This window comes from Pleurodeles waltl, chromosome 5 (assembly GCF_031143425.1).
Source record: "Pleurodeles waltl isolate 20211129_DDA chromosome 5, aPleWal1.hap1.20221129, whole genome shotgun sequence".
NCBI classification, from domain to species: domain Eukaryota; kingdom Metazoa; phylum Chordata; class Amphibia; order Caudata; family Salamandridae; genus Pleurodeles; species Pleurodeles waltl.
Genome location: NC_090444.1, coordinates 1,349,089,214 through 1,349,110,486, shown reverse-complemented (window position 1 = coordinate 1,349,110,486; position 21,273 = coordinate 1,349,089,214). Strand labels below are relative to the sequence as shown.

General features: G+C 42.6%; 1 protein-coding gene across 3 annotated transcripts in view; it reads left to right on the top strand.

The window, feature by feature from the left end:
- The window catches only part of DOP1A (DOP1 leucine zipper like protein A), a 694,260-nt gene that overhangs the window by 153,491 nt on the left and 519,496 nt on the right, over positions 1–21,273 (top strand). For all 3 annotated transcript variants that reach the window (XM_069235613.1, XM_069235614.1, XM_069235612.1), the window contains exons 6-7: positions 10,209–10,307; positions 10,913–11,012. In XM_069235613.1, coding sequence (XP_069091714.1) covers positions 10,209–10,307; positions 10,913–11,012 — 199 coding nt within the window. The remainder of the gene's footprint in view (positions 1–10,208; positions 10,308–10,912; positions 11,013–21,273) is intronic.

The window sequence follows — 21,273 nt, the reverse complement described above, 5'->3', positions numbered from 1 at the left end:
TGGCATTTCTAAAATAGTAATATTAAATCCAACTTCACCAGTAAGCAGGGTTTTCTATTAGAATTCTGGCCATACTAGACATGACAGGCCTACTGCCAACAAACATGAGGTCACAAAAAAAGGAGAAGGAAGGCAAAAAGTTTGGAGTGACCCTTCAGAGAGGGCCATTTTTCAACAATATGTTTCCCCCTTCTCCTTTTATTATGCCTCAGTGGGACCTTAATTTGGTCCTCACATTCTTGATGTGTGGTCCTGTTGAGCCTCTTCATAATTGTTCCCTCCGGCTGCTCACAATCAAAACTGCATTTCTCATGGCTATTACATCTGCCCAAAGGGTGAGTGAGCTGCAGGTTTTGTCATCCAAGCCTTCAAACTTGTCTGTTTTACCAGACAAACTGGTGCATTGCACTAGGACCGCTTTCCTACTGAACGTGGTGACACCATTTCATGTGTTCCATTATGTCACCTTGCCCCTTTTTACGCTCCTCCACAGCTCAATAAAGAAGAGGAGCGACCGCAGTGTCTGGACCCAAAAAGAGCGTTGTCATTCTACCTTGACAACACAAGGGAGTTTTGGGTAAACAACCAATGCTTTGTAGGGTCTGTTGGGGCAAAGAAAGTTCGGTGGTGCAGAAACTAACCATCTCTCTGCCAAAGAGCAACCCCTTGAGGTCTTGTGAGCTCATTCCACCAGAGTCAAAGCTGTGACCACTGCGTTAGGATGTGGAGTCCGGGTCCTGGACATCTGCCAAGCAGCAACGTGGGCTTCCCTTCACAAGTTTGCCAAACATTGCTGCCTGGACAGTCAAGTCCGCAGGGACGGGCATTTCATCCGTTCACTCCTACAGGACTTCCTATTTTAAATTTGTCATCAGTCCCATGACCGGAGAGGTTATTGCTTGGGTATCTATATTAAGGTAAGGAATCAGCGGTTAGAAGTCTCTATCAGATAAACAAGTTATTTACCTTCCGTAACGCCTTATCTTGTATAGCCCATATCTAGCACCATATTCCCTACCACCCCTCTCATCCTCCCCTCTCTGCTGACAGATTTCTGAGGTTAGGAATGATCCCTTTCAAGGCCCTATTTTGGACACACCAGTGTCAGTGCACTTCATGGCTTCGTGCTCCTGGTGTGGAAAGTCGTGAAATGTAACTGGCGTCAGCTTGCCGAGGTGGCGCCTATATAGGTGATGTGGAGGTCACTTCCAGCGCGGAAGACACTGACGTATGGAGCGGATCGACAGCACCTACCAGCACTCAGGGTTAGTGCTCACAAAAATGTTGCGGATATAGTCTGCTGCCTGGGAAAATTCAAAGGTAAGGAATCTGTGGCTCGATACTGTGTTACCAAATAAGGCATTACCGTAGGTAAGTAAGTTGCTCTTCTTGGTAAATTAATAGACAGGCTGTGTTCACTTGCCATTTCTTCACGTTGTGCCACTTTGCTCAGAACTATGTTTGTGCTTTGTGTTCTTTTGTAAGTGAAGAGTGTGCACACCTGCACAGTTGCCCAGTGTTTGCTATCACAAGTCGTATGATCACTATCAGCTTTTGTGGTAGAGAACTGTTAGTGTTGTGTAGTTCGAAAGAATAAGTCTATTTGTGGCAACTTAGCTGTAGAATTGTCTCTAGCAATATTTTTGTTTGCAGTCACCCTTACAAGAAGTCATAGTTGCGGCATATTGGAAAATATCACCTTGTAGTAGTGTGTCAGGCCTTGTTTGGACGGTTACAGAACAGACCCTGTCAAGTGGGCCACAACCGTGGTGTTGTGAGGTTGCTTTAGCTCTTACACAGACACTTTATTTCAGCTTAGGCCTGCAGCTGGTGCTCTTTGACCCCGAGGCATGCATTTTTTATTCCTCTATTATTTTAGCAGAAGCTTTATTTTAGTGGAGATGTTTTTATTATTTTATCAGCTTGTCCTTTTACACAGACTTCTGTTATTCTTTTCTCCACACGCCATTTTCATTCTGTGCCTCATTCAAGGTTGCATGTGATAAGTTACAAATTATTGCCAGTACAAAGCGTTCATCATGTTCCCAACTCTTATATACAGAAATATACATGTTGTTACGTAATGGCAGTTTTCTCAGAACACCAGATGTTTTATTATAAAACACTTCACTGCCCCCTATCCGATGGAGTGGAATTCCAACCAGTTGCCATCTTACACTGCACGTCGCCTTTGCAGTTTCTGCTGAGACCTGATGCAGTATCTCCCTCCATGTGGGAGAATTCCCAGTAGACCAACAGACCTCTTATTTACCTACAATCACAGTTATGGGGGATGGGGTGCTCCCGAAGGGCCTGATGGCACATTAGGACTTACACTGCCATGCTGTTGTATAGAACCTTAGTAGTGCAGGTAGGGATTCTAGAACCATTGTTGTGACTTTATGGTGGGACCTTTCCTGTTTCACTTTTTGCCACTGCCTTGCTTTTATTATGTTTTGTCATCCTTATAATCTTAATACATGCCTTTTTAAGTAGAATGCAGTTGATTCAATAAAACTTAGTGGACCTAGTCCTGCTTCTGTTTTGCCTTTGTATGTGTGAGACATGTGACTGAGAGAAAGGGGTAAGATCTGTTCCACCTCAATTTCCCTGAGAAATCTAAATGTCAAGCAAAGGGCTGCCAAAAGTCACTTTACTCTTGGCTACTCTTGAGGTGCTGCTAATTGGCCGGAAGGGTTAGGCTGACAGCTGTCACACAGCGCAGGATCAGACTCAATCCCCTACGCTCAGAGGTGCTGACGCCCAAATTCAGCAGTCTCTTCACTATAATGAAACTCATTACAGCAGTGGTGGCTGGCATTGTTTGACGATTGTGCCCTTGGCTCATTTCTATTATGGCTGTGCAAACCGCGCTGAGTACTCTCTTTTCCACACATGACTCTCAGGGTAGCAGGTGCAAGCAGTCAGATGTTTCTAAGGGAAGTAGTGTGGGGGGACAAGAGCTAAGAGCACAACAGTCAGCCAATAGACACAACAACATATTGTCCAGCCTGGTGCTTGTGTTAGTAAAGAAAGTAATTTAGTTTTACATCGAAACCAAATACTACATTTCTATCTGCAAGCCCTTCACTTTAATGCAAATGTGAAACTATTGTTTTGGTATGTCACAGATTTAGCCTCCAAGCTGCAGATTGAAGACTGGTGTGCATTCACTAATAACTTTGACACATTATTACTACAAGAGACCTGGGCACAGGTTGATGTATTTTTTATCGGTATACATGTTATAATCTTCCAGCCTCCCTCTCATCCTCTAGTTGGCCTAAGGGGGGGACTGGCCACCTGGTACAAAGTTGCCATTGGCTGTAATACACAGAAGTTACATTGGGAGGAGGATAATGTACATGCTTTTGATTTGAGGTGCTGTCTAAATTTTGGCTTGGTTTTAATAAATTATATAACAGATTTTTCAGTTAAGAACAATCAGAACTTCTGTTGTTTATTTGATTTTGTAGACAAAGTAGCAAATAGGAGCTCGTGCTTGGGCTTATCATTTAATTTACTGCTGCTTGGTGATTTTAACGCAAAGCTGGGTACTTTATCAACACTGTCATCTTCAACTTTTTCTCCTTACTTCTGTGGGTGTCGTTTGGAGGCAGATATGGAATCTAGCTGGTGCCTTTTACTTACTCAGCTGGCGACACATGATCTACAGAGTGTTGTTACTAATTCCATTTCTTCTACAGTTCCAGCACATAAGGGTAGAGGGTCCTGCTCTGTAATTGATTATATTTTTATATCTAGAAGCATGCATTCATCCATCTTTAAAAGGGATGTTCTTCCTACCATATACAGTGATCACAACGTCATACCTCGTACAATAAAGATCCCCAAGAAAAAGGCCAAAGCTTACAGCTGATATAAGCAGCGTATCTCCACAAAAGATGCAGGGCGTAGATTAGTCTGGCACTCTGTAAATATGTCAATAATTATGCGTAAATCATAGAGGGGTGCCAGGGCCTGATTAATTCTTGCCTATCAGAGAAAGCTGGCCCTGCTGCTACATTGAGCAGCTTCGCAGAATTAAACTCTTCTAACAGGGATTTGCTCACAAGGCTCATAGTCAGTAGATCAAACCAAAATAAATCCTGGTTTGATAAGGCATTTAGGGAGCAAATAATACCCTGAGAAGGGAGTTGAAGCCCACTTCCAGAGATAGGAAAGCAGTAAGTGCCTAGAGTAAAGCTTATACGCAGCAGCTAAAAAAGAGAAAGGCTCAACCTGAAGGTTGGGAAGTGGGAAATATTGGTGTGTGCCTGCCAAGTTAAAGATTCCCAGCCTTTCTAGAAGGTAGTATGTGCTGGTCTTTTCCTGGGCTCCATATCTAACAAAGTCAGCATTCGTATAGGTCCTGGGTAATGGATATGCCATTTTAGTAAAATGTATTGTACCAGTGACTGCACCCAGGAGAAAGGGATTGATAGTTGTGTTTTGCCTCTGAATAATCAAATCTCCTCTGAGGAGGTCTATGATGCCATTCTTAATAGTCCTTCCAAAAAGGCACCTTGACCCAATGGGATCCCCATGGACATATATAAGGATAATCCAGGGTTCGGGTCCTCCCTGCTTACAAATATCATACATTCTGCTTGTAAGGTTGGTATCCCATCTTCTTGGTGCTCATCTAAAATTGTGCCCTTTTTTAAAAAGGTAAATGCACAGGATCCAAAGTGCTACCACCCAATCTCTTTCCTCGATTCTACTGTTAAAACCATTGGGCGAATGGTAATGGACAGGTTGCTCCTTTGGTCATCGGAGAAGAAAATTCTCTCACAGGTTCAATATGGTTTTAGAAAATGACTATGAATCATTGAACAGTGCCTACATTTGCACCTCTTAATGTCTAAGTTTGCTAAGTGTAGTTCACTTCACCTAGCATTTATCAAGTGCCTTTGATTGTGTAAATAGATCCGAACTTTGGGATATTTCAACCACCTTGGGTCTCGAGGACTTTGTGACTTTGCGGTGGTGCGCCCACCTCGACCTGGTCGCTTCTGTGAGGTATGGGATGGAGGAGAGTGTTCTGCTTCCTTTTCAGTTAAACAGGGATCTCGTCTGGGTTGTGTGCTGGCACCCATCCTGTTTTTACTCTATTTAAATGGTCTGGTAACTGCCCTTGTGAATCTAGGGTAGGCGTCCCTTTGATTAAAAAAAAAAAAAAAAAAAATCCTTGTCCTGTACTTCTGTACGCAGATGATGCTGTGTTGCTTGCCAGGATGGTTAATGGCCTAAATTTGTTGATCTCCACATTTGCCTTGTTTATGAAGCAGCTGAACCTGGAAACCAACCTGTCAAAAATCTTTATTATGGTTTGTGGCCCCAAATATGTTAAAAAACAGTAAATGAGTATTGGGGCAGGACTATTGAGAAAGTGAGTCAGTTCCCATATCTTGGCCTGCTGTGTGATAGTGTGTGAACTTGGACACCATTTGTTAGCGACAGAAAAAAATGCTTTTTTGCAGGTTGTTGGCTCAATTTTCTCTCTCGCTTTCTCTATATTGGAAAAAGTCCATACACCCTATACTCAAGATCTATAGGAGAAAGTGTCTCCCTATTTTGTCCTGTGTGGTGGGATATAGGGTTATGGGTAGTGAGTAGTATCCAAAGTGATGAAAATAGAGTGTGCTGGCGTATATTGGGGATTATTTTGTCAGTGTCACACTTTGCCATCCATCAGGAATTGGGCATGGAGTACGTCAGGGATCAGATCAACCTTGCTCCTTTGGTGCTCAGTTTGGTACAATGAGCAAGCTAGCCTAATTAGAAAGATTATTCTGGGTTATCTTTCCTGTTCGTATGGGAACAGAATTCCCTGGCTCAAGTACATTAGGGAGACAACTCATGCTCTTTGCTGTCCTTCTGTCTTCGAGGAGTCAACTGGTATATGTAAGGAGGGCAGAGGGTGTGTCAGGGAGTGTTTTCCATCTCATGTAAGGGCCCAAAGGGAGAGTAGAAAATTATTGAAGCCCTCAGTTAGGGAATATTGGCTCATACAAACCAAGTCGGAGGTGGCACATTATTTGAGCCTGGTTTCGGGTACCTGGGAATGTACGCTGTTGTCCCTGTTTAGATTAGATTCAATTAGGTGATTACTTTGTTTCAAGAAAGAACAATTTGCGTCTTTTGATATATGTATATGCCCATGTGATGAAGTATCTCCCAAAATTGTTGTATTTTCTTTTCTTTTGCAAATGCTATCTTCCCTTTACAAAATAATATTTATTGCCCGTGTTACGTAAATATAAATTCAGTAAATGAAGAGTGGCCCTGATTTATGTGCAACACTTAGATTGCCTCAATGGATGTACAGCTGTAGCCTCCTTTTTAAACTGTGCATTACGATCACTCAATGTAATGATGTTTTAATACGTCGTTTTAGAGTTTTTAATGTCTGACAACTGATTTATTTTATCATGTTTACATTTTTGAATGTTATTCAGATTTTTTTTAAAATATATTTTTATCTCTATTGTAATTTATGAATCTATGTGTTATGTTGTAACTTTCATGATCTGCTTTTAAGTGATAGAATAAAAAATATATGACTTGATTGATTAGTATACAATTATAGGGTTGCAAACTCCGCTACAATTCTCAGTGAAGCACTACACCCCCCTCAGTGCCCTTTCCCCATTCTAGTTCTCTCATTTATTAGGCACAAGTGCTCATAAATGCACGCTTGTTTACCCCAATGGATAATGAGTACATACGTTCAACAGTTCTTGCCACAAAGAAGTCACATGTGCAGACATCTGGTATTCCTATTGCAGATGTACCTCTGTGCAGTCTGTCCTTTAGGCTTCTCACAACTAAGTTTTCCTTCACCTTCTTGGTGCAGGTGTGGTCCTGGAGGGTATGTTCCTCAAACCCATTCCTGCTACTTCAGGGAGACCATGGTGGTGGCCTCACCGAGGGCTTAGACTGCTGGTTGGGATAAGCACAGCAGGTCTGCACTGCGGTGCCATGTGTTTGCCAGTTGCAGCTTTTCAGGGGGATGCAGATTGATCCTCATCCTTGGCAGTTGGAGCCTCTGGGTCGAAATTAAAACGAGTGTTTATCTGCAGCAGTTCCGGCCTCCATGTGGGGTGTTGGGCTTCTACAACACCTGTAACGATGGCTCCTCTTGCCTAGCAGTATGTACATTAGGCATACAACACAATGCTGCTTTCATCTGAATGTTTTTGCACTCTTTGCAGTGGAAAGCGCATGGGGAGGCTAAGAGCCCACTCGTGTCACAGGCTGGCTCTTGGGTTTGATCGCACCAGCAGTTAGCATCTGGATAATTGTCACATCTGGAACATGCAAGGCTTTACTCCTGGACTGTCTCTACTCCCCCTCCAGGGCCAAGCACTCTCCTTCCCTCTCTGATCAGAGCAAGCAGGCAGGCCTTTAGGCTGTAGGCAAACCCACCTGCTCCTCCAGCAGAAACTGGAGACATCAGGTAATGTCCCCTCACTTTTGAAATGCTGTGATGTCTGTTATGCAGACACCAGCCATAGTCGCACAGAAGCTCACAAACCTCTGTATGCAGCTCCCACCGCTTAATGTGACTAACTGAGGACATGGATGATCCTAATATGTCAGCTCTGAAGACACATGTGATGCACTCCTCCAAGTTACAGGCCAGGTTCCCGACTGCCTGTTACTATGAACAGGTCTAGGCTTGTGGGCACAAGCTAGATTAGTGCAGTTGCAGGGACAAACAAAACATTAAAATACCAATTTCATGTAATGTTACAGTGCCTGTGTAGCATGCAGGGTCATCCCTGTCCCAATACAGTGTTTATACAATCAAAAGGCAAATTCACAAAACTCATCAGTCCTCTTTGCTAGTCGTGTTGACTCTGTGTGGAGATACTGGAGCTGAAATTGACGATTCTCAATGGTATATCCCTGAGAGTTAAAGAAGATTACCACTTATGTTTCCTTGAATGGAGAATATAACACAGACAAGGGAATATATTGTTCAGTGCCACATGGTTTTCCATATTTGTGAGAACTAACGGGCCCCCAAATCTGCACACATTTTAGTTGCAGGACTATTTTACTTGGCCCGGGGCAGGAGTGCAGACTTTCGTTTGCATGAGGGCAGCTGGGTACTGGGCGTAGCAAATGCTCACATGCCTGTGGGTCCAGTGTTTTAGGCCTGGAATTATCAGTTCCCGAGATTCCCAAGGCCCTGTGACGTGATGACCCAATAATAGTGGGACCTTTGAGGGAAATGTTAGGCAATGCCCTGGGAATCTACAGCTGCATCAGTCACTAGAGTACTCAAAGGTGTAGCCTTTTACGCATTAAGGTCTGTACCCGTGTACATTTAATACTAAAGTACATTTGTGCTCACCAACTTTTGTTAAAAGTTTCCCTTATGGAATTATTTTTGCTTGTGGAGAAAACTTTCTTCAATACACTCCATCCAACTTCTTTCAAACCCTGCAAACTGAATTAAACCCGTAATTTAGGCATAAATCCCCTACCATTTTCGGGAAAGGAATTTACCTGCAAATGTTTGTTAAATATCCTCAAAGTTCTGAATTTGTGGGTGTGTACCAATCTCTGTAGGTGGAATTACCTAGGGCAGCCACAAACCCTGCCCTTAAGAGAGGATTTGCCAACACAAAATGTCGGCCACACTGGCAAAAATACCTGCTCTGGTGAATCCCATTTGAGAGAGCACGTTCACACCATTTCTGAGACTGAGAATCTGGAATGAAAACTTGAAATCCTTAAAGGATTTGTACATCTAGATGAAATTAAATACACAAATTCACTTGTGAATCAAGTTTATTGCAAATAGTACCAACTTAGAAAAATGCTCAGAGGAAAGTGATCATTGCTAAATTCTTTATATTGGTAAAATGTACATAATACCTTGATTCTAGTTACTATTACCTTTTTTAATTGTAAATGAGTGCAATGACAATGTAACATAACCACAACCACAGTTAGTCCACATAACACTGTTTTGACTTCAGCATGGTATAATGTCTGGAGTTTTAGTCAGCTATACAACCAACATGGAGCCCCACACATGTACCAACAGATTATAATATTTTCCAAGATGTGCTGCCATAGGAAGGTGACATGTTGGAGGCACCATGCAGGGTTAGCAAATAATTTTGAAGGACTGTGGCTTTGTAAAATAGATTTATCGCACACTACTGAGCTAGGGTTTTGGATGTTTTTGGAAACACTGAGCAATGTGCACATACATTCAAAGCAGCATCCCGTGTTAAAACAAGACTGTCAATCATCGACAGACTGACTATTTCAGGTTGCTGCCATCAGCGAAAAGGATAAGTGCTTTGTGACCATGCCCGTAATAACAGTGATCTAGTTCAGGTTTTGTAATCATACGAAGACGATGGCGCGCACACTTTTGAAATTTTCAGGGGGCACAATAGCACCCTTATTAGGTCCCAAACAGAGCCGAAATAACCCTGTTGAGGCCCCTAAGGCAGTTGAAATATTGCCCCCCGCAAATTATTTCATAATACATATTTAATTCTGCGAACCAAAATTTTTTAATAAACCAATTTTATTACACAAAACTAAACATTACACTTACTTTTGCACCCAATGTTTTTTTTTTTTTTTTTTTTTTACAAACTGACAGAAGATAAACTTTTAAGAGACAAACTGTCATGTGAATCTGATGTCCATGGTTTATGTACTTTGAGTTGCTAAAGGGTACATTATATTAATACAGTATTTTCTCTAAAGAGTTTTTAATGTAAAGTTTTCGTTTCTTTGAATTGATTCATGTCTTTTGGAAACAATTTAGGAAAGCTTGATTGTAATTTTCATTCAAGAACAAATCAATGTTGTTTTGATCTCTTGTCGTGTGGCCCCTAAAAGGAGTGGGAGCCATAGGCCGGTGCCTACTTTGCCTATTTGGTGATCCGGCGCTGGTCCCAGAAGGCCCTCGTGCCAGCTTTTCGTTGTGGCTTTCGGACATGACCGTTGTCTTGGCACCTTTAGGGCGGGAATAACATGGTATTGCTTTCAGCTGCTCAAGCAACTTATTTATGTCATAGCCGTATTGTGTTGTATAACATATTTTTTGATCTGTGTACATATTGTAAACAACAATAACTATCAGGTGAATCTGCCCTATAAACCTTTAAAGCATGCTTGATGAAAGCGCCTGCAGTCTTCCTGTCTGACGGGGTTCTTGTTTCTTGCAGGTAGAGGCAGTTAGTACGTCTGTACAAGATTCCAGTGTCCTGGTACAGAGGAGCACCCTGGACCTTATTCTTTTCTGCTTCCCCTTCCATATGAGTCAGGTGAGAATTCATTTCATGTGGGTTTACTAATGACCATGCCTCTAAGATGTTTCTGTTAACTATAATACATTAATGTGGTCAGAAAGTGCCATATTTATCTTTTCATTGTACAGTTTTGTACTAATTTATATTTTTTTTCCCTAGCTGAAATGCCGCCCTATTATTAAAATATATTGAATCGGTTTCATCTTGATATGTAGAGTCGGGAAATATGCATGCCAAGCAAAATAATAGTATATTTCTATAAACATCTTTATAGTTCTCTACTTTACCTTTTTTATAACAATAGAAAGTCAGTACCAGCTCATTCTGCTCAGATCGAATTCACAGAACATGAAAGCGAATGCAGTATTTATTGTGGCCATTTAAATATGGTATTGTTTACAAATTGAAATAATGAGAATTTTATCAATTTTAGGATTACAGCTTGTGTGTCACTGCGATTGTACACATTTTATCATATTGTTATTTTAATCTGAAAATAAATTGTTTACAGATCTTTTGGGAGTAAAACGGAACCTCCGGTTCCTGAAACCAAAGTAAGGTTCTCTAATCTAGCATTCCCTTTATTTGCCTACTCATCCATGGTATTTTCTCACATTTAGGCAACTCGTCCTGATATGATCAGAATCTTGTCGGCAGCTCTCCACGTTGTTTTGCGCAGAGACATGTCTTTGAACCGGAGACTGTATGCATGGCTTCTGGGTAAGCTTATTTCAACTATAAAAGTTAATTGTTCTCACACAACATCAATCAAAATATATTTTAAGCCAACAGTGCTGATCTGCACAAGATGGAAGCAATCCTGAAGAGACAAGCTTGGTAGTTGGCCGGTTAGCAGGAGGATAATACTGATATGCCCTAACTTTCGTCTCTGCTGCTATTCAGTGCTTTGTAACCGTGTGGCCCTATGACGTGGCATATACAACGAGCACTTGTGAAGACAACAGGTATAGTTTTGATGTGCTAGCACCTGCACCAGTAGCAGGTTAGACCGCGAATCACTGTCGGGAAACAGTAGGAGAGGTAAGAGAGTGCTGTGGTTGTAATGTAGACTCTCATGCAGTTCAATGCAAGCACTGGAGTGCAAGTAAAATGATGCATCTAAACAGCCAATAGCAGCTGATGAGAGATGTATAGTCCACTAGGCGGAGTCAAGGCATAATTGAAAATTCTCAAACCAGTGCCTGAAAAAGGTTGTCCAAGAAACCAATTGAACTTATGGTCCCAACGTCTACTCTTTATAGTGTTATAGATCTGTTTCATAACTGTGTTGTCAAAACCCAGACTTAAAAACTGCCTCACACAAAATATTAGGTGTGGGATCTGGAAGACGACAAAGTGTTTTGGTGAGGCCCTGTCAGAAGCAGTGACATTACGGAAAGAGAAGTATAGAGATTGCACATTCACAAGAAAACAGATGTTAGAGAAAATGTTAGATGAGTTGGAACCAAACGGGAAAGAGATGCATGAAAGCAGTGACAGACTGTTGCAGACAAGGTGAACAGCAATGTGTGATGCACTGAAACATACAAACATGGCGAAGAGCGGTGAAGGGCTAATGCAGTGGGAATTGTGGACCGCTGAGAGAATGTGAGAACTGACAACACAAATGAGGGAAGGGTAGTGATGCGAACGTCAAAGATTCATGGGATAGGACGAGATGTGAGGGATACAGAGGGACATTGATGAGCAGTGAAGAGAAAAGGGTCCAAAAGGAGAATGAGATTCGGACTACCTATTTACAAGATCCTTACAGAGCGGAAGAAGAGATGATGAAAACCACAGTGAGATCTGGTTGAAAAGAAAAACAAAGTGGGTAATAGGGAGAATAGAGAAATAAAAGAGGCAGCTAGAAAGAAGCTCAAATTGAATACAGAAGAAAGACAAAATTTAGATGGTTAGAGAAATGCTGAGATCAGGATGAGAAAGCGATTTCTTTAAGAGTGAATATAAGGAGGCAGGAAAAGGGCATAGCCAACAGAGATGAAGAAAAGAAGGAAAACAAAGACAATTGTATGAAAGCACAGTTGTGGGAAAAACAGCTGCAAGGGTAAAGCTATGAGGGAAGAAACTTAAATAAACGTGGCACTGTTTGCCAGACAATGCAAGAGGATAAGACTTTCCTTTCTGCAAAACTAAGGCATCAATGGGAAATTGGGAGTCAAGCTGAAAAGAGTGTTCTATTGAGAGATCAGTAGTGGATGAACAGTGACACCCTCTCATACGTTTTCTCACTCAGATAATGGTGGCTCGTTTTTATGGACATCAGGGCTCTGCCTTCAATGATTTATGGGTCCTTTTGTAGGTCTGGCTTACAGTGCTGCTTCCACTTGACCGCTGTGTGCGGGGAGTTGGCTAGGGCGGTGGCGGCCTTGGGGCTCTCCCGCTGTCTCCAACATTGAAGCAGTGCCTCAAGGTATTCCAAGTGAATGTGCAGCCCATAATGCCAGAGCGGGGTAATTTACATAAGTTGAACTTTCTAGTGATGGCCTCAGGAGCGCAGGGGCACCACCAACAGTCTTAAAGTGGCTGCCCGAGTGCTGCAGCCTCCCGCTAGCTAATTTTTAAAAGTAACCCTAGGTCCTCCAAGTCCCAGACTGCGTGACCTGGGGAGGCTTTATCTTACTTTTCAAAGCTTTTCCTAGGTTGGAGCGTTTGCTGTACAGCTGGGAAGGCAGGGACCCTATAACAGTTGGTGCTATGGCTGTGCTTGTGTGACATAAAGATGTAGACAATGATTCAGACGTTATGTTAATGTTTTGACTGGTTCGTTGGCAATATATTGCAACTGTGATTTTTGATAAACATAGCAATGCTTTATTGACAATAATGATTGCATTTAAACATAGTTACTGATTTAAATTATATGATGGTGTCATGATGACCTCTAGGACCCGCGTTGGTCACCCGTGCCTTAGCTTCCTTTTAGTGTTCATATTTTAGTCGTTTTAGTAAGGCTGCTTTTAGTGAAGATTTTTACATGTTTTATCAGCTGGCTTTTCTTCTAGGAAAGCGAGGAACAAACTGTTTGTTTAGTTAGCCTTTGCACAGCATATAACTAGTACTTTCTGTCCAAGGCAAAAGAACTCTGTAAACAATATGCTGGTTGGTGTTGCCCGTTCAGAAGACCTCTTCTACCACCTAGACATAGCATTGCATCGGAAATATAGTTCCAATACAGTATGGTTTATTACATAAATGGTGCACTGATCCAGATGGGGCAGAGGGCATTCCTGCCACGACTATCCTGGGATGCACGCTGTGTGACATGCTTCTTGGCTGTTGCTGATCTACTGGCTTGCTGAGAGCATTGCCATCTACACCACAGGCTGATTCCTGAGACTATTTCCAGGTATGGGGATAGGGCTGATCCCTTAGATTGGGTCAGGCAGAAAGGTACACCCAAAATATATAAACATTGAGATAGGGTTAGGTAGGAACCTCTAGCACATCTAGAACCACATACACCATGGTAAGATTGTTTATCTTCTTTTACCATGTTTGTAATGCTGATTACGTTACTTCGTTTCGTCTGGCTAATTATCTCAGCTCACTCTTTATATGCAAGATTGTTTCAATAAATGTATTGAAAACAAAACTTATCTCGCATTGGCATGTGAGTAACAGCACATAAGGAGTAAGATGTGTTTCCATGGTTTCTCTGAAGAGCCAGAGTGTTATTGTCAGGTTGTCATAACCACCTTTTACCCCAGTGAGTTTGGGTGAGGCACTGTGAGCTAGCCAGGAGTTAAATTGGCAGTTACTATCTGTGTGGATAGACTCAGTCTCCCACACTTTACCGTTTTGCCACCCTAAACGTGCAGTCCTACTACTGAAGTAGGAACCGCATAACAATGGTGATTTTTAACATGGGTTAATTGGTGTTAAAATGCAGGTTCTATTTAGCATGACACCTTCTATCTTGTTATACATTATCTGGTATTGGTGGGTGTTAATGTGATTTTTGGGGGTCATGACCCACTAGTGGTCCAACATGATTTCAGAACATCACCAAAGGTAATTGCATCAGCCAAATGTATATATTTGTAAATTGATGTGTAGTAATTAGTAGTGTGTGTAATAAATATAGTTTTCCTTTTCTGAAAGAAAAGCACTGACTGGACTTGATTTATTGAGTGTTATTGCATGCCTGCAAATAACGATTACTAGCCCAAACCACCTACCCCGAGTAAACTTTAGATTGCTGTGCTTTACAGAATGTTACCAGAATGAGACATTTTGGGGGTTATTCTAACTTTGGAGGAGTGTTAATCCGTCCCAAAAGTGACGGTAAAGTGATGGATATACCACCAGCCGTATTACGAGTTCCATAGGATATAATGGACTCGTAATATGGCTGGTGGTAAATCCGTCACTTTTCCGTCACTTTTGGGACGGATTAACACCTCCTCCAAAGTTAGAATAACCCCCTTTGTTAGAAGAAAAAAACGTTTGCGCCTATCTAGTAAGACTGAAACCCGATATTACATCAAAATAATCCATCCATCTTAAGTAAGTAAACACAGTGAGGGTAGACAGAGATATTGCCAAAGTCTACAAACGTGAGTAAAACAAAATGGAGTGCCATATATAATAGACTTTGCCATTCAAATAAATATAGACAGACAGACTGAGAAGGGTGAAAACGTGTCTTGCATTGAAATTGAAAATACAATAGTGGGCTTGATCATAGGCATAGTACACATTCTGAATCATACCTAAACATACATTTACAGTAGCCTCAAGAGTTTGATAGCACAATAACATGATCTGGAATTGGTAAAAGGAAGTGACTGGACTATCACAGCGTAATCTCTTAAAGCTAGGTATTAGCAGCTGTGCAGCATAAAAAACAGAGTAGGAGGATTGATAAACCCATGGCGACGTATCCACTCTTCCAGTAAGCTGTTGATTGTCCTTTTCCTTGTGCCCAACATGCATTCTCCAACAATTGTATATTAGGGCTAGTGAAAAGTTTTATACTCAATGTCTTGCCAGTTGACGAAAGGAAAGAAGGAAATAAATAAATGTAGGTAGAAGACTCTCTGAAAACATACCATCACAAAGATTAGAAAACTATTAGCAAACCAACAGACCTGGTTTTAATGTGCAAATGAATGCAAAGACAAGGTAGTTGAACACGAGACATATGCACTCGGGATGAATGTATAGAAGACTTTTTAGTGCTCCTAACCCCTGCAACGCTTTTCGGTCCAAACGGCCTTAATCACACCTGAGGGAAGGGATGTGATACAACCATTTAATGCTTGTACAATTTGTACTGGAATCCTTCCCTGAATATGATCTCAGGCTGTACACATAACCACTAGACATCTTGCACAACATGTACAGTTGATGTTGTAATGAAATATTTTGCTTGGTATTTACTGCTGGATCAGCAGCCGCCCTTTTTGTAGGCTCAGCGAATCTCTGACTGCTATATCCTCCTCAGGAGTATAAATCTCTGGTAACCTGACAGTGACAGACAAATGTTGCATGACAGGCTGAACTTTGAACAATCTGACATTGTATGATGGCCCCAGAACAATGCTGCAGAATTATCAATTAAATGATCTGACATTGTATGTATGGTCCCAGAATAATGCTGTAGAATTATCACTTAAATGATCTGACATTGTATGGATGGTCCCAGAACAATGTTGCAGAATTATCACTGAAATGCAACATATGTCTCAGCTCATGGCTGATACCAAGCTGCGTGTTGCCCAAACCATACAAATAGACCAGAAGACTCTGTGGTTGGTTTGTGCATGATGTCTGTGTTGAGTGTAAGGCCAAAGTGAAGTGGGAGTCCATACGTGTGCCCTAGAGTGAGGCACTAGTGTGCCTCCATACTCCTTCAAAAACTGTTCTGCACACAGATTTGTTTGGTGCACAATTTCCTCAAGGAGGTCTTCAGCTAGAAGGTGACAATATTTAATAGGCAGAAATGTTGCAGTATTGACAATACATCTAGCCTCTGCTGTAAATGGGGGAATTTGACATTGAACTCTAATGGGAGGTGGCAGGTGAGCACCCTCCCTGTGCTCAGCGTGTACCTGTGTGCACTTCAGGTTGAGCTACTGTGCCACTGTCTAAGTTGCACAGATTGTATTTGCAAAGGTACAGCACAACTGTCCTGGCCATGTTCTTTAGTATCACTGTAAGACAATTGTCATCAGATGGAACTCCACTGACTGAATATTCACTTCCTATTTCTGGTCTTTGGTCTTCTCCCTCAGATATTGTTTAAATAGTGGACTCTTCCTCAGAACTGTCCTGCAGTATTTGAGTTAAGGCCTGGAACAGAGTCACCCAACCAGATGCCCTCTTTGTTAACTATCTAAGTCTTTCTTCCTCAAATGTCCTTGAAAAATGCAGAGGCCCTTGTGTAAATGGTAATGCACTGAGATTTTGTATGTGTGAAATGAGCTGAAATTGAAAATGCAGTGCGATGCTGTGTCAGAGTGTATAAGAAACGGCAAACAGAAAAGGAATGGGCTCAATAAAAAAGCACTTAGCTTTGACCAATCTGTAAAAGGAAGAACTTCTCCAAACAAATTTAAACAGAAAAAGAGAAAAAGGGCTAAAATATTATTTCAGCTAGCAACAACATTAAATGATGAAAACTGAAATACATTTCTTTTTTCACAACACATATTATGATAGTAGTTCATGGTAATAAAGGGGAACTACCTTATGTGAGGATGTGCTCCTTGTGAAAAGGCAGAATGCCCTCACTCACAGTGAAGTTAGCCAATGGCTGAAGTTGGCTCACCCATTGTCCCGTGATATATGCTGTGGTGGATGACTGCTAAATGTGAGTGATACAAAAAGGGATTATGGGCTGAAGTGGGCTGACACATTGGCCTGTATTGTGGTGACTGGAAACAAAATGTGAATGGCACAATAGCAGAACAGTGGGTGAAGTTGACTGACTCATGATGTATGCATTTGGTGGTGGAAGCAAAATCCAAATGATACAGTAACTGGTTAGTGGTTGAAGTGGGCTGATTGATTCCCCCATGGTGTATACCGTGATGGTTGGTAGCAAGGGGCACCATTGAAAAGGGAGACTCTTCCCTTTCCAGTGATTCCAGTCATGATTGCTACCTGGGGTGCAGCAGAAAAGCCCTGAGCAGAGGCAAACAAAAATAACATGGTTGTGAAATGTTCTATACCCTGGGTGTTTAGGTTGGTGGAGGCTGAATTGCGCCATCTTTGAAGGTCCAATTGCCCCCTAAGAAAGGGTAATCCTCAAAAATTCCAATATGCCCACAAAGGGGCATGGGTCAGCCTGGGGTTTGGAGGGGGTTAGGTGCTGTCAACACTTTCCCAAAAACAATCCTTCGCTGGGAGAGCAGTCCCCCAAGTCTGGTGGGATCAAGGGTGTCAGTACGCTGTATGGCACTCTGATGTCATTGATGACAAAGCAATGCTGCATCGGCCGCCTTAAATATTTTCATTAGAGAAAGCCTCTGATGCAAGCACTGAAGGTTACCCTATTTCCTCCCTGGTGCATGAGTTGTCCACCGCACTGTTCGGGTTAAAACTAGACCTACTAGTTTTGCTTGTGCTTGTTTATTATTCTAGGTGAATACCCCCCTGTGAAAAGGGCTTGCCAAAGTGTGGTTGGATCCTCACTGTACCTCAGTGATGAGGTCCAACAAAACTGAAACTGATCTACCATTGCTTGTGGTTCTGTTGACAAGACTGTCAGCTTAGCCATTGATGCTGGACATTTCCTACTGGATTTGCATATGGTGGGCTCTCTCTGGAGGGGTGCATTGGGCTAAAAAGCACAATGGACTAAATCTATTCCAGAGTAATTAACAGTTGTTGAGATTAATACACGCATTCCAGTCATCATTTTTTAAAGTGATTGCAGTAGTTACAATTGTGGTCACTGCTATGATCCCTGTGGTCATAGTGGTGTTACAGTTGTGGTCCCCACTGTGGCAGAGGTATTAGCACTGGTGTTGCTGTTCTGTTGACTGTTGTGGTTGATGCTATGGTCCTCGCTGCGGTTACAACAGTGGTCTCTGTTCCGGTCACTGACGTGGTAGCAACTGTGTCCACTGCTCGTCCCTGTCATCATTACAGCTGTAGCCTACCTGCAAGTCAACTGGACACCAGGGTTAAATGACTAAATGTATTGCAATTGAAGCCCAGTACGCCAACATAGTCCTAGGACATGTAAACCTGTTTCCATGTCCCCACTTGAATTGCAGTGGAGGTGCTTTGTTACTGCTGCAGATGAAAACAACCCTCCTACTTCCAATCCCCAAGTTCCCCCTGCTACGGCACCACAATCTGTAACAGCTGAAGTGTTGGTGACTGATAAAGAGCATGATTAAAGCACACTATATTGCACAGAATCAGGGCTGATACAGTGTGGCATTATGCACTGGGGATTTTGTCAAGCTGGAGTGGGATGCTGTGCAGGGCATTAAAGTAAATCTGATGTTGTATGCTCCCTACCTCTCCCCCAAGGCATGATTGTGTTAGTTATTGTTTTCACTGCTGCCTGGTGTCTCCCAGAGAAGGACCAGGTCCTGGGTGCATTGATTTAAAAGTCTTTTTGCCTTGTTTTTTTTTCTGTTTTTACTCTTCTTAGTCTGCTGTCTGATTGTGACCTGGCTGTGGGTCTGGCGAGAACCATCAGAGATAGTGAGCTTGAATACAAGATAAGTGGGGTGCTGGTTGGGATGTCTTTGTAAACGATGCAGCTGGTTTTAAAGATTGCCTGTTCACACAATGGGAGCCAATGCAGTCCCCTCAGGATGAGACGTATTATGGTGTGCATGATGCCCCGAAGGAGGGCCAGTATGGAGTTTACGAGACCATGGAGCAGAGCATTATCACCATCCAGATGCAAAAGTGTGAGAGCTTGAACAGCAGTTCTGAAGTCTCTGGAAGAAACAGTTTCACTTTCTGTAGAAGAGAGACCTGCTTTGTCTTTTGGCAGTGTGTTCCTGGAAGGTGAGATTGATGTCCAGGGTAAATCCAAGTATCTTTGCATTCACTGAAAATTAGGGTTGTAAGCCATCAAGGTTCAGCCATGTTTGTACTGTTTCTTGTTCATGGAAAATAACAGGAATTCTCTCTTAGTTGGATTCAGCTTCAGATAGATGCCAGATGTCCAGGTTGGTTGATGAGCAGGCAGTGATAGAGGCACTGGATGTCTGTAACAAAGGAGACTTTGTATCATAAGCATATTATTGAATTTTGGTACTGTTCTGTGTGATAGACCACCACGGGCCTCCATGTAGAGGTCGAAGACTACAGTGCACTTGGAAGGAGAGTAGGAGAACCAGTGAATAAGAGTGCTGGTGAATCCCACTCCAGACTCCAGGGTGTGATTGATGATTGTGACAGAGGCATCAGAGAAGTTCAGCAGTATTGGAAGTCTGGGGTCATCTTCATCTGTTAGGAGGGCATCATCTACAATATATAATGTAGCGATCGCCATGCTGCAACATGATTTGAAGCCAGTCTTTTGCTGGAGATCTAGCACTAATGTGGTCTTGGAATGAAACCATTTTTTTCAGTGATCTTTACAATGAGTGGTAGATGTGTAATTTGCTAGTAGTTGGCGAGATCATCAGGGTCTATTGTAGCTATCTTTTGGAGTTAAAGGATCTGGCCAACCCTGAGAACTTGTGGGACGCATGCTACATGTAATTAATGTGCTGTTGGGTCTTCTGTTTGTTTTCACTGAACAAGAGATTGATGGCATTGCACTTTGGTGTGTGAGTGAGGAGTTGATGAAACTGGAAGCAGAATGATGCAGAGCTTGGTTGTCGTGAAACTCTTTTTGCTTCTATTGGTTGTTTCATTGATAGTGTTGCTCTGACACTTAGCTCTGGCTGTTGCGATAACTGTCTGCATGTTGCGTGAAGGCACTTCATATCATTAGTTAATTGGGAGTTGTGTTTTTCTTCCGTTTCCTTTCCATTGTTTAGATGGATAGATGGCTAATGATCAGCAAGATTTTTACAGTACTGGTGTGCTGAAGACTATGGCCCTTATTACAACCCTGGTGGTCGGTGATAAAGTGGCGGTAATACCGCCAACAGGCTGGCGGTAATTACTGCCAAATTATGACCATGGCGGTGAAAAGTCAGATAGACAGCCACTGTACCACACCAACCGCCAGGGCGGATACAACAGCCACCACAGCGGTAGCTGCCTTCAGCCAGGCGGAAGTCAATGTTCTGCCACCATATTAAGACACATCAATCCTTTTCCGGGGCAGGACCAACGACATCAAAAGCCTGGCAGAAACATTGCACAGAAGGGAAAGGACTCCCCTTTGGAGACACAGGGAAGAACCATGCCGCCATGGAGCCTGAACTTCATATATTCCCGATGGTTTTCTATGTCCTGCTCCACCACAAACACCAACGACGGTGAAGACGACCACGATGAGTACAGCCGCCTAGCACACAGGGGAGGGAGTTAAGAAAAAGAGAGTGACACACTCATGCATAACACACTCCCACCCCCAACGCCATACACACAGTCAGCTGCATTAATAAAACTTATTTACCCTGTATCCCTGATGAATAATGCAAGGACAACAGGATTGTGCAAAAGTGAGTGTAGTAATAGCTACACAGTAGAAATACAAAAATGCAATGTAATGGTACATACATATGTACAGTTCATATTGTGCGTGGGCCACAGCCAAAGCCCCACTTGTCACCTGCACCAACACGGAGAGAGCACTGCAGGGGCATCAGTTGGAAATTAGGCAGGCATCTTGGGGGGGCATCTCAGCCGGCAGATGAAACAAGACCACTGGTTCTGGAGGAGGCAACATGCCCTGTGCATGGCCCTGGGGAGTGCAAGGCCACACTTTCTCGAGTGGGTGACTTGCCCAAATGCTCTGGAGGGGGCAACATGCCCTGTGCTTGGTCCTGGGGAGTGCAAGGCCACAGTCTCTCGAGTGGGTGACTTG